General features: G+C 40.8%; 1 protein-coding gene across 10 annotated transcripts in view; it reads right to left on the bottom strand.

The window, feature by feature from the left end:
* Window positions 1-13,375, bottom strand: part of LOC123764730 (uncharacterized) — an 84,931-nt gene that overhangs the window by 35,717 nt on the left and 35,839 nt on the right. For 5 of the 10 annotated variants that reach the window (XR_011222335.1, XM_045752793.2, XM_069302530.1 and 2 more), the window contains exons 2-5: window positions 13,026-13,152; window positions 7,125-7,317; window positions 1,032-1,130; window positions 783-900 (exon numbers count right to left, since the gene is read on the bottom strand). Coding sequence is in view for 9 of the 10 variants with exons in the window: in XM_069302530.1 (XP_069158631.1) it covers window positions 783-900; window positions 1,032-1,130; window positions 7,125-7,317; window positions 13,026-13,152 (537 nt within the window). In the remaining variant the exon portion in view is untranslated. The other 5 variants (XM_045752794.2, XM_045752792.2, XM_045752795.2 and 2 more) reach the window with 5 other exon arrangements.

Genomic DNA, 13,375 nt, shown 5'->3' with positions numbered 1-13,375 from the left:
TAATATACATTGCCATGGGTCCCAAGAAAGCCAGTGGTAAGGTTCAAGGCAAGAAATCACATGTGAGGATGACAATAGAGGAAAAGCAAGAGATCATTTGGAAGCATGAAAATGAAAGCCTGCACGTGTTGTTGAACTTTGTAGGCAGTACAACAAATCCACGTCAACGATATGCACTATACTTGCCAAGAAAAAGGACATTATGAGTTCTAAAGTAGCAAAAGGAGTATCAACAATCACAAAACAAAGACCACAAATACTTGAGGAAGTGGAAAAGTTGTTATTAATATGGATACACAACAAGGAGTTAGCGGGTGATAGTGTTTCAGAGGCCATCATTTGTGAGAAAGCCAGGGTATTGCACGAAGACCTTGTAAAGAAAACTCCTGGAATGAGTGATGCAGATACGAAAGACTTTTAGGCAAGCAGGGGATGGTTTGACAAATTTAGAAAAAGAAGAAGTATTCATAGTGTTGTGAGGCATGGGAAGGCTGCCAGCTCAAACAATCCAGTGGCTGAAAAATTTATTGAAGAATTCGCAAATTACAATAATTATTGTAATTGGCAAATGACAATAACTTCCTTAGCACAGGAATCAACATGTGATGATAACTATAAGGATTAAATTACAACTTAGGGGAAGCACTTTACACTTAGTTTAATGAAGAATTGAGGTGCTGCTGCAGATTTTTTTAATTATTATAATGATTCCATTTAGTGTGGGAAAAATATAGTGAATGGTTAGTCGCCTTATTTATTAATAACAAACCTTGTTTCATTACCTGTTAAGAACAGGATAGACTTGATGTAACGCACTTCCCAGATACTTTTGTCAGGAATTTCATGGTTTTGCGCTCTGGTTGTCTGATTGTATGTGGGCCAGTAGCACGAGTACTCCCCCTAAAATGTTAAAACATAATACAGTACATGCTAGATAAAGTACTTATAAAAAATATTGTTTGCATGAACAGTTAAAAGACAGGGCATTAAGATTTTAAGCGTGAACAGTATGTATTAAATGTTACTCTTACCGTTTCAAGTTTGTTCATCCAGGATGTGGCGACAACATTCACAGTATTGCCATTGCCAATAAAGGTAACTGAGGCATACTTAAAATCCTCAGCTGACATCTGAAAAGAAAACTATTGATTAGGACTTTTCTGATTTTTTTAAAGGCTAATTTGAATATTTAACAATAACACATTAGTCTTCTTAGAAATTGCCTGTTCTGAAGGCAAAAATATTTATTATATTTGTGTAGCTTGCAATATTAGTCCAAACAATTATTACAACATTGTCACAACTAAACGATATTTACTAGACGTGTAGTATTGACAGGATAGTCATGGTTTCTTACACAATCATCTTATCTTTTTTGTTGAATAAACTTCATAGAATTAATTTCATAGATATTTCTGGTATGCATTGCAAATGCCACAATTAATTTTGAGCCACAAGGTGTATCAGACACTGAATGTAATAAAACTCCAGTTTCTTGGCGAGCCCCGGGGGTTCCCTGAAGCTACTATCACTGATAGTGTAATTACCTAAGTGTAGTTACAGGATGAGAGCTACGCTTGTGATATCCCGTCTTCCCAGCACTCTGCCATATAACGCTTTTAAATTATTGACAGTTTTGGCCTCCACCACCTTCTCACCTAACTTGTTCCAACCATCTACCACTCTGTTTACGAAAGTGAATTTTCTTATATTTCTTCGGCAGCTTTGTTAAGTTAGTTTAAATCTATGACCTCTTGTTCTTGAAGTTCCAGGTCTCAGGACTTCTTCCCTTTCAATTTTACCAATTCCTGTTACTATTTTGTATGTAGTGATCACATCACCTCTTTTTTTTCCATTAATTATTACCACGACTGTGGTAATAATGAGCGCTACGGGGGTAGACGCGTCTGCTGACTTGTTATTGTCTGGTCTCACCATACCAACTTAGTGGTTCGCTGTCTTCTGCTAGCTGCAGTTTTGTGTTTTCACTATGTTGTTTGGAAACCATACCAACTTAGTTGTATAGTTATGGTGAACAAAACATATAGATACTTATATATAACATCTGTATATAGTGTAATAAAAGCAAAAACAGTATTGTGGGAGGAGGAATGTTGGCGAGTGAGGTGTTGAAGGAGGGAAGGTGGTGGCGTCTGCTAGCTGATGTGTGGTGGCAACTCATGTTGTTTGGACCCACCATACCAACTTAGTGGTTCGTTATGATGAACAAAACATGCAAAACAAAACATGTGTATGAAGTATAATAACACCAAAACTATTTGTTTATTGTTTTATGAACATAATAATTGAATCACTAATATGTACACCATACTTTTGAGCATAGCAATGGTTCACACATTTTAAAATGTTAAGTCAAGAAAAAATAACCCCTCAAAAAACACAAAATATAGGGATAATTATAATAAATATAATGATTTAGGGTATCCTTTATATAAGTGAAAAAAACCCTAATATGGACCCTAATCATAAAAACAACCTAAAGAGACAAAGAAAACAGAGTTTGGAATCAGAGAAAAAATCAGCCTCCCAAAAATTAAAAAACCCAAGTTTTGCTAATTGTGACTGACTTATTTGTTGACCAATTTCATTCTATCTTCACATAGTTATGAAAACATATGCATTCTCCAGGATGCAAAGTCTTAAACAAAATCAGATAATAAACAAAGGAGAAAAAATAACTAAAATCTTAAAAAAAAAAAAAATCCCCTAAAAAAATATTTTTGGGACATTGATGAAAATAACATATATATTAACATTGGATAATGTATTTATATGGTATATAACAAAATAGATCATATTAACATAGTTATTCGTTATGTTTTGTGATATTACGTATTACTCGGCAATGATATAAAGGCACCAACTGCACATCCACTTTGTGGACACTTCTTACTACTATTTTTTTCTTTGAGCATAGAACAGGTGATTGCATTTCTTTTTACTGCATAATCCTTCAGTTACAGTTATTAGGAGCTGATCTTCTTATAAATAAAACGTTCTTATTTTTCAAAAATTCGTCTGAAATCAATTTCTGAAAATATTTTTATGAGTTTCCCAACACTGAAGCCAAAAGTTGGAGATTTGTTTAACATTTTTAAGTTATTTTTACATATAACTAATATTTTTTGATGTTATGCCCCCTAAATTTGCGGTAATATGCGGGCTCTAAGGGTTAACACGGGTGGGTACTTGAACAAGGGGACACAGGTGGAAACTGAGTACCCAAATGAGCCACAGGGTCGTTAGAAAGAACTTTTTCAATGTCAGAGTAGTTGATAGATGGAATGCATTAGGCAGTGATGTGGTGGAAGCAGACTCCATACACAGTTTCAAATGAAGATATGACAGAGCCCAGTAGGCTCAGGAATCTGTACACCAGTTGATTGACAGTTGAGAGGCAGGACCAAAGAGCCAGAGCTCAACCCCCGCAAGCACAACTAGGTGAGTACTGTAGCAACCAGGATAAAACAATCATTATGTTGGAAGTCAGAAAGGAACTGGCATCAAACCTGAAATTGGTACAAAACACAGTTGATCGACGGCAGTCCCTATTAATTTTTAATCGCAAAGAAAAGGAGATAACATCTAGGTCAGAAAGAGCCATAGAAGAACCAAAAGTTGTAGATAAAATTGTTAGGTTAGTGGAAGGTCTTACAACCAAAGAGAATGTCTGCGACTACATGAGAATTGGCAGGTACGAAAAGGGGAAAGATAGACCCTTGAGGATCACCCTAAACGGTGCTAAACAAATGTAAGAATTACTAAGGAATGTTAAGAAATTACAAAGTGATGAGGAAGGGAAATTATGGTCATTAACCCTTAGACCGCGCAATGCATATACTGCATAGACGATGAGAGTAACTTTACTGAAACCACACAATACATATATAGGCGATTGAGGCTCTAGCGCACGATTTTAAATGCCCCGCAAGTGATAGGGGCAGCTATAGTCCAGCTACGATCGATAGTTACCAGACGCGGCCTAAAAAAAAAATCGTGGGAAACATTTCCGGGTGTGAGAGCCTCAGTATTGAGTGAGCCACCAAGGCTGGCATACGCAGCATGAGCTCACAGCACCACTATTCAGCTTGTGACCACAGCATCGCCTAAAAATGTCAAAATATATATGTACATGCTATTATTTAGTGATGATAGTATTACAGAAGACCCCCTGACTGTGATAAAACTGATCAGGATTCTGATAATAGAAGGATTGTGGTGCACAGCACTGGAAAGATTCGGAGCCAGAGGCACACAACCGCCAGGTCTCACATCAACCACAGAACTAGGGGTGTGGCTGCACAGGGGTCCGGGGCTTCTTAGCCAGAATAGGGGTTTGTTTTGTGGCGCCTACCTTTCTGGGTGCCTGACCCCGGTCGATGGCAGACAAAGAATGCTTCCAACCAAATGGGGGGTTTCTGTAAGCCATTGCTCCTCATGCCTCTGTGAGGAGGCCAGGTTCTGGCTCATGGTCCCTGGTAGGCCTATGAACTCCATTCACATGGCTGATGCCAAAGTCTAATACAGTATAGCAATATCAGCCTGGATAGCTCTGGGGAGCTGTAGGGATTTCCCCCAGAAAACACCACAAACAGTACAGTGGGAGGGGGAATGTTGGTGAGTGAGGGAGGGAGCCTCAGCTGACTGTGTGGCAACCTCAATTATTGTCTTGACTCACCATACCAGCTTAGTTGTACACACATTTTATTATATAAATACAGTGGGGCCTCGATTTACGATGGTAATCCGTTCCCAGAGACATATCGTAAGTCGAAGCGATTTGTCCCATAAGAAATAAAGGGAATTGAATTAATCCGTTCCCCAGCCTCCAAAATATTAACTTGCAAATACATTTTATACCGAATACAATTTTTTCTCTAATTACAATACAGTACATATGTTTATCTTACCTTTATGGAGGACTCTTGATGGCGTATGGAAGATGGTGATGAGGGAGCAGGAGGAGAGGTGTTACTGTTTGGAAGGGAAGTCCCCTTCCATTATAACATCAGGCAGTGATGACTTTTCAGGGATACACACTCTGGTATGTTTTGCCTGCATACCGCTAGGACCTGCTTGTGGCTCACTGCTTGCTTGTGTTACTAAGAATCTGTCTAAAGACACTTGTTTTTCCCTACATTTTAACACTTGTCTGTAGTAAGACATCACATTGTCATTTAAAAGTCAATGCAATGGCCTGCTACAGCTTTATCTGGGTGAGTTTTTTCAACAAAACTTTGCAGTTCTTCCCAGACTTCACACATTTTCTTAATGAGGAAGGGACATCCTCTACTGCATCTACTTACAACTATTTTCTTAGGTTGAACCTTACCACTGACTTTCTTGGGACCCATGGCATGATATATAATAATCAGTTTTATGTTCAATAAGCAAAAAATCATCACAAAAACGGAATTTCTTATTGGCATGATCGTCACTAAGCGGGCAGCTCTAGTAAACTGAGACAGACCGGCCCGCATGACCGGGAACCACGCGCTCGGTCGACCCAAACTTGAACCAACAAATATCGTTAGTCGACGACACTCTCGTAAGTCGAGTCACATTTTTCGATCAAATTTACACCGTAACTTGAAATTATCGTAAGTCGGGGCAATCGTAAGTCGAGGTACCACTGTATCACATTACACACTATTGTAATTAATATTGCAATATTATTTAAATTGTAATTATAATAAATTTTGTAGTTACAATAATATTGTAATATTATTGAAAAAAGGGAAAAAATCAATCAAATATATATATTGAAATAATTAGGTAATAATATCTTTGTGGCAACTACCAACCAACAGCTCAGGCAGATGAGATCTCTGATGCTTGCTCTGTCAACGCCTCTTTTTTTTTTTTTTTGCCATACTTCCCAACCGTATTGCTGCTAAAATATGCCACCTATGATTTTTTTATTATTTTTTCCCGTGATCAGGAAATACAAATGAACTCTTATATACGACAAAATGATTTTTTCATTTTTATATTTCTTGCGCCTTGGCGAGTTGCAGGCAATAATTGCAAGATCAGACCAGGGGTTAATGTCAACCAATACATGATCACATGTGTAATTACCTAAGTGTAACTTAGGTAATGAGGTGTAACACCCTCCCCCCCCCCCTGTTCTAAGAAGTGTGAGGAAATCTGGTATTTGTTAAATAAAATCCTTTTTGTAAAATTGTACCCCAAGGTGTATTTCTTGTCCCATGTAGTTAGAACTGGTGATTATTACTATATAACCTCTGCAATTCCACTATTTATAAGAAAGTAAGAGCGGTTGTTGTTAGCGATACTTTAGGGTACGGCTTTCAATCTCGTACCTTACAACAGTGCCACGCCATCAGTGAAATATTTTTTTAAATAACTTTTTTATTTTCATAGTAACTTTGAACATTTTTGGCCAAGACTATGTTTGGTAGCAGCATCAATTGTTCTGGAGATGTTAAGAGGGAGAAGGTTGTCCTAACAAAGACAAGTTACGTGTTATACATCTCAACCAGTGAGGCGTCACAGGCAAGCCAAGCGCCTTCAACCATTGAGGTGTCACAGGCAAGCCAAGCACCTTCAACCATTGAGGCGTCACAGGCAAGCCAAGCGCCTTCAACCACTGAGGCGTCACAGGCAAGCCAAGCGCCTTCAACCACTGAGGCGTCACAGGCAAGCCAAGTGCCTTTAACCAATGAGGTTTCAGCAGCTGGCAGTCAAAACTAACTTTGCTTAATGAACTGTACAGTAATTTTAAGTGTTAATTTTAGTGTTTTGTTAGTATAGGTTACGTAAATTGTCAAGAATTCTTAACTGCAAGATGTGTGGCATCAATCAAAAAGACGAACAACAACAAGGTAAGCTGAGATTTCTAGTTGAATATTTAATAATTTTATGTGGCAAGACATTTCAAATTATGTTGTTTGTAGTATAAAAATAGTTGGAAATGGTTACTTTTGGACTCAAGAGGTGAAAAAGTACCATTATCCAGAACACGTGATTATCCGGCTGGGGGTCCTTCCCATATAGTCTGGATAATCAAGTGGAGACAGTACAGTGCTATATAGCACTAGCTTAGTGCTTCAGTTTCATAATTACATTACAATACTTACTATTGATTTAAAGTCTGCAGAAGTTGACAGCAGCTCCTGATTCTGCAATACGCCTCCACAAATTACAGTGTTTTCATTGCTGCAACCAGAGTTAAGATTTGACTGATTCTTGTGTAGTCGCTTTAGTGCCCGTGACTTGCGTTGCCATTCTGCGTTATATTGTCGACGCTTCTCTATTATATGCTCATACATTCTGATAAAGAGAGTTAAAATTCTAGATTACATTATTATTGTTAGTTCTAACAACATTGCCACCAAATGTTAAAACTTCCATCACCACTACTGAACCTTTCAACATCACCAATACAACCACCTGCCAATACAACTTCCTCTGCCATCATCATTACCACTATTACTTGCACTAAAAAACTAGCATTGAATGTAATGAAACGCCATTTTCCGGGTGAGACCCGGAGGCTCCCCAGAGCTATCCAGGCTGATATTGCTACTGTCAGACTTTGGCATCTCTCATGTGTATGGAGTTCTTAGGCCTACTGGGGACCATGAGCCAGAACCTGGCCTCCTCACAGAGGCATGAGGAGCAATGGCTTACAGAAACCCCCCATTTGGTTGGAAGCATTCTATGTCTGCCATCGTCCGGGGTCAGGCACCCAGAAAGGTAAGCATCCCAAAACAAACCCCTATTCTGGTTAAGAAATTGCTACTTGAGAACCGAACTAGTGGACAGAACTCCCAAAATAAAAACGAGCTAATGACCATGACGTCACCACGTCACTGTGCCACCGTCTGCGCAGCTCCCCCCTTCCCGGGAGAGGGAAGGAGGAGCCCCAGACCCCTCGCGTTGGCAACCTAAGACCTCAGTTCTGAAGCTGGATACCAAAACACGCGAAAAAAAATGCCGACCGGAGGGAGGGAGGGTTGCCAGGGAACCTCCGGGTCTCACCCAGAAAATGGCATTTCATTACATTCAACGCTGGTTTTCTTGGGGGGTAGCCCTATCGGCTCCCCGGAGCTACCTACCCAGAGACAAAAACAAGAGGGACCTAACCCGGGAGGTAGAAGTCGCTCACTCCCCAACGCGAAGCAGAGACTGCAACTGCCAACCCATGGCCACACAGGCTCAACAAGGCCCAGGAACAGCAACGAAGGAATGCATAGCCAACGTACGAACGTCTTGAGCACGGAAACAGACAGAAGGCTGGCTGGACCGAACCACCCAGTGGACGACCCAAGAGAACCGCACCCTGAAACAGGGAAGAAGGGAAAACGGAACAACCCAAAGCGCGATCCCAGCACAGCAGCCATGGCTGCAGTGCCAGGGTACGCAAATAACAGATAAGCGCCGCAACCGAAGACAACACATGAACACACAAACAAGAATAGAAGAGAAGAGAGTACCCAATCCAAGAACCAGGACAGCTCAAGCGGCGCAAGAGCAGGCCAGAGGTGAACCATTCCAGAGACAGCTCGCAAATTGGTGCAGAGGGAACACCAAAACCAAAGCAACCCGGAGCGGCTCCGCCAGTGCCGCAGGAGACAAGGCAACAGTATGTGGCAAGATGAAGGCCCTGAACCTCCACAAGAGAAGAAGACCACGTCAACAAAATGAAGCAAACCTACCAAAAGACAAAAAGAAAAAGGAAGGACCACCAAAAACACCCACAACCTCCGCCTAGACGAAGCACGCAGGTGGGACACCATCAACGAAGCCACCTGAACATCAACAGATGGTGAGAGATTTGAGGCAGAACCGAACTAGCCCCACCATGGACCAATCGAGCATAGGAAGAGGCAGAGCCATGGGAAAAACCTCGGGTGTGAACACCGAGCAAACAGAGCCGGAAACCCAAGCTGGCAAGGAACCAGATGGAACATCTGTCGTACAGAAAACTTCCCAATGTTAGCGAGCTCGCCAAGAGATCGGAGACACTGTGGTTCCAACACGAGACTCGTGAGAAGTGACACCGTGAGATTATGAAAATGCCAACTAGCAGGGTAAGCCAAGAAACCAGGAACCTAAACCAGGCAAGCCGGGAAAGAACCAACCCAGGCGAGCAGAAACACCCCGTTAGGGAGGAACCCCCCGGGACCATTGAAGGACCAACAAGTCCAACAACGGATGACAACGAGAAACCGCCAGCAGAAAAGCGCCGAAACACAGATGCTGCAAACGGCAAGGACAAGATCACGACAAAAAACGAAGAGCCAGGACCCAGGCCGAGGCCAACGAGGAAGCAAGCACTGCGAATCAAAACACAAAGCAAAAAGCAGGGACACTGCATCCCACAAGAGTTGCGAACGCAGCCCCAAGGCAAAACAAAGCATGCAATATTGAGTAAGGTATGAGGAGAACAAACCAAGATGTGAACAGCATGAAATAAAAAATGCACCGCCCGAAAGGGAACACAAAGAAAAAGGCCGGAGCCAGGGCCCGAAACCTAGCACCTCCCGGCCCAACGAAAAGAAACTGCAGGGCAGGAGAGGAAGAACAGAAGCCACATCAACCTGCATACAGGGCAACCCAGAAGCTGGAAGTGCCAAACAAGGAGAAGATGAAAACTCAGGACCAGAAACAAACACAGGGGCAGTGTAAAAACAGGGAACTGAAAATGGACAAAGTTCAACCTTAGTATTAGTAGAGCCAAGAAGCACATACTAAAACACACAACAATGTGTAGGAGAGAGAGAAAAAATGCAAGAAAAAGACCAGAAAGACAGCCCAAGCATCAGCAGCTAAAGACAAGAGTTTAGAAGGAAGATGAGGAACGAATTAGACAGGCAGCAATCGGGAATGAAGGGACATGACCTACACACAGAGAATCCAATGTATATGAAACGGCTCAGCCAGGCACTGCACGACGGCAAGGAATGAGTGTCCAAGACGAGATCACGCAAGACGAGGCCGTGCTCCATCTGGTAACAAATAAAGACGAAAAAGGAAGGCCACAGGAAGAAGCACGCAATGGGCCAAACAAAACGCCTAACTGGTGATTATTACTATATAACCTCTGCACTTCCACTATTTATAAGAAAATAAGAGCGGGTGTTGCTAGCGATACTTTAGGGTACGGCTTTCAATCTCGTACCTTACAACAGTGCCACGCCATCAGTGAAATATTTTTTTAAATAACTTTTTTATTTTCATAGTAACTTTGAACATTTTTGGCCAAGACTATGTTTGGTAGCAGCATCAATTGTTCTGGAGATGTTAAGAGGGAGAAGGTTGTCCTAACAAAGACAAGTTACGTGTTATACATCTCAACCAATGAGGCGTCACAGGCAAGCCAAGCGCCTTCAACAAGTGAGGCTTCACAGGCAAGCCAAGCGCCTTCAACAAGTGAGGCTTCACAGGCAAGCCAAACGCCTTCAACAAGTGAGGCGTCACAGGCAAGCCAAGTGCCTTCAAGTGAGGCCTCACAGGCAACCCAAATGCCTTCAACCTGTGAGGCTTCAGCAGCTGGCAGTCAAAACTAACTTTGCTTAATGAACTGTACAGTAATTTTATGTGTTAATTTTAGTATTGTGTTAGTATAGGTTACTTAAATTGTTAGGAATTCTTAACTTCAAGATGTGTGGCATCAATCAAGAAGATGAACACCAACAAGGTAAGTTGAGTTTTCTAGTTGAATATTTAATAATTATATGTGGCAAGGTAATTCAAATTATGTTGTTTGTAGTATAAAAATAGTTGGAAAGGGTCACTTTTGGACTCCAAAGGTGGAAAAATACCATTATCCGGAACACGTGAATATCCGGCTGTGGGTCCTTCCCATATAGTCCGGATAATCGAGTGGAGACAGTATATCATGAAACTTAACAAGTGATGAAAAACGTGACAGTGTCAGACCACGAAGGAAGAGTTGAAACAGGAATTTCCTTAAGTACTTTCGTATTTAATAATACATCTTCGGAAGGATTCCTTCAGAAAGGTTCAAACCTAGACTGACAGAGGCAGTGAAACTCCTTGACAAGTCCAGTACTTTAACCAAAGGGCTACTAGAGTGTTAAAAGTTAAAAGTCACTTTGACTTTTAAACGCCTTTTCTAAACGCCTTTTCTGCTCAAGTCGCCTTCATCAGAGTAAAATAAAATACTGTAGTACTTTTCAAAATAGAAAAGTACTTTCGTATTTAATAATACATTTTCAGAAGAATTCCTTCGGATGTATTATTAAATATGAAAGTACTTAAGGAAATTCCTGTTTCAATTCTTCCTTTGTGGTCTGACACTGTCACGTATATATGTAAAACATGTATATATGTAAATATACAGTGCATCCTCACTCTAACAAACCCCGCTCTATCGAATTCCCGGATAATCCGAACAAATTGAATTCGGTACTAAATGTTCAGCGGAACATGCAGATGTTCGATTAAGCGAGGATTGTTTGTTCAAGCGGTTACCAAGACTAAGCATCAGAAGTGGCTGTCATCAACTATGACTCACCAAAGTGTAAACAGTTATACAGCATTTTACTTTGCTTACCTATTGTTTCCAGTCAGACGTGGCACTAGACATGATTTGATAAAGGCTCAAAGTTGGCCCTTTGCGCAAGGGGCCAACTGGGCCCAACGCATGGCCCTTTGCTAGTGGCTAATTAACAAAGATATGCTAACGACTTGACTCGTTAGCATATCTAACGATTGAATTAAGCCATTCTCAAGTCGATTGAATCACTATCGACTTGAGAATGGTCCAGGACGGACCGAAACGTCGTCGTCCCTTCACCTTCTAGTGTGTGGTCTGGTCAACATACTTTAGCCACGTTATTATGACTCATCTCCTGCATAAAGATATGCTAATAAATCCTAAAATATTATATGCCTTCAGAAAGATCAAGATATATAATTATTATTGTGAGTGCATCAAAGGAAATATATCTTGTTGGAGAACAAAGATGTATAAATTTTAAATTAAGTTTCATAGCGACTCTCGCATCTATTGGATATGCTGTCCATCTAATGACCCAAGACTATGGAAAAGAAGTTCCTGTAGAATAGTTTAACAGAGGAGGCAGATACTGTTGTGTAATGCTGGCCATTTCATCGGAGGCAACATGGCGAGTCACCTTCCATTAGAGTATCCATTATTAAGTAATACTAATTAAGACCTACCTGCCTTACTCTACAGAGTTGTGCATCAGCCAGTTCCACCTGGAGCTGTGAGAGCATGATTCATAAAGGCATCCACAACACCTATGGTGTACCTGTCACCACACTCACAACTAGCAAGAGGGCACATCTCAATGTTAGTTTCCTAGCATAGACTGCAGTGTGAAACCCACCATTCCTTTCCAAGACCAATATCCTAGAAAGGATATCTTACCTTCACTCTCCATATTCTAGGTAAAATATAGCAGGGAGTGTCACTAGAACTGTACTCTACATGATTTGGCTACAGACGTTGTCCCAGCTCGTCTCTAAAAGACAGAGGTGGGGCAGTAAACATACTTCTGTCAGTTACTATATGCGTGCTAAGTACCAGAGTTTTAACTGTTAATAGCATTACATCGCGGTTTAAATATTGATCAATGACATATACGACACGTGTTTAAATATTGATCAATGACATATACGACACGTATCAGTATGGTGCGAAACTGTAGAAATATCTTGCGCGATCCGTCTTGTGTACGATGTGTCCTGCGTCCTGACACACGACCTCACCAACCTCAAAACAATAACAACTCACCAACCTCACAACTCATCAACCTCACAACTCACCAACCTCACAACTCACCAACCTCACAACTCACCAACCTCACAACTCACCAACCTCACAACAATAACAACTCACCAACCTCATAACCACACAAATTTCTAAACCCTACTTTAAGGCCTATAAAACATCAAATTCCAATAGATAGATATAGCTAAAGATATATTTATAATTTACAGTTTCACGCTGTATAATGTTCATTAAAGATCAACAGTAGACCTACCTGGGGTGTAAAGATGAAGCTCCTGGAGTGGCGTGCCTGACTCCTGACGCCCGGCGCTGCTGCTCTAGGCCTACACAGGCACGAGATTGTAAACAAAATTTAGCGGGTCGCCTCCTGTCAAACGAACCTAAAATAATATTGGTAAAATAATAATTATAACAATAACAAAAACAATAATACTAATAGTAATATTAATAATAATATTAATAATAATATTAATAATAATAATCTATCCCTATCTTAGATACGGTATCTGTGCATGGGGGTTCAACCACTGCAAACTATCTCAAGCCCATCATCAACCAGTAAAAATATACTATCAGATCAATAACAAATTCAGCTTCCAGACA

The sequence above is a fragment of the Procambarus clarkii genome, chromosome 48, assembly GCF_040958095.1.
Source record: "Procambarus clarkii isolate CNS0578487 chromosome 48, FALCON_Pclarkii_2.0, whole genome shotgun sequence".
Taxonomy (NCBI): domain Eukaryota; kingdom Metazoa; phylum Arthropoda; class Malacostraca; order Decapoda; family Cambaridae; genus Procambarus; species Procambarus clarkii.
Note: the sequence above shows the minus strand (reverse complement) of the source record. Positions and strands in the feature narration are given on the sequence as shown.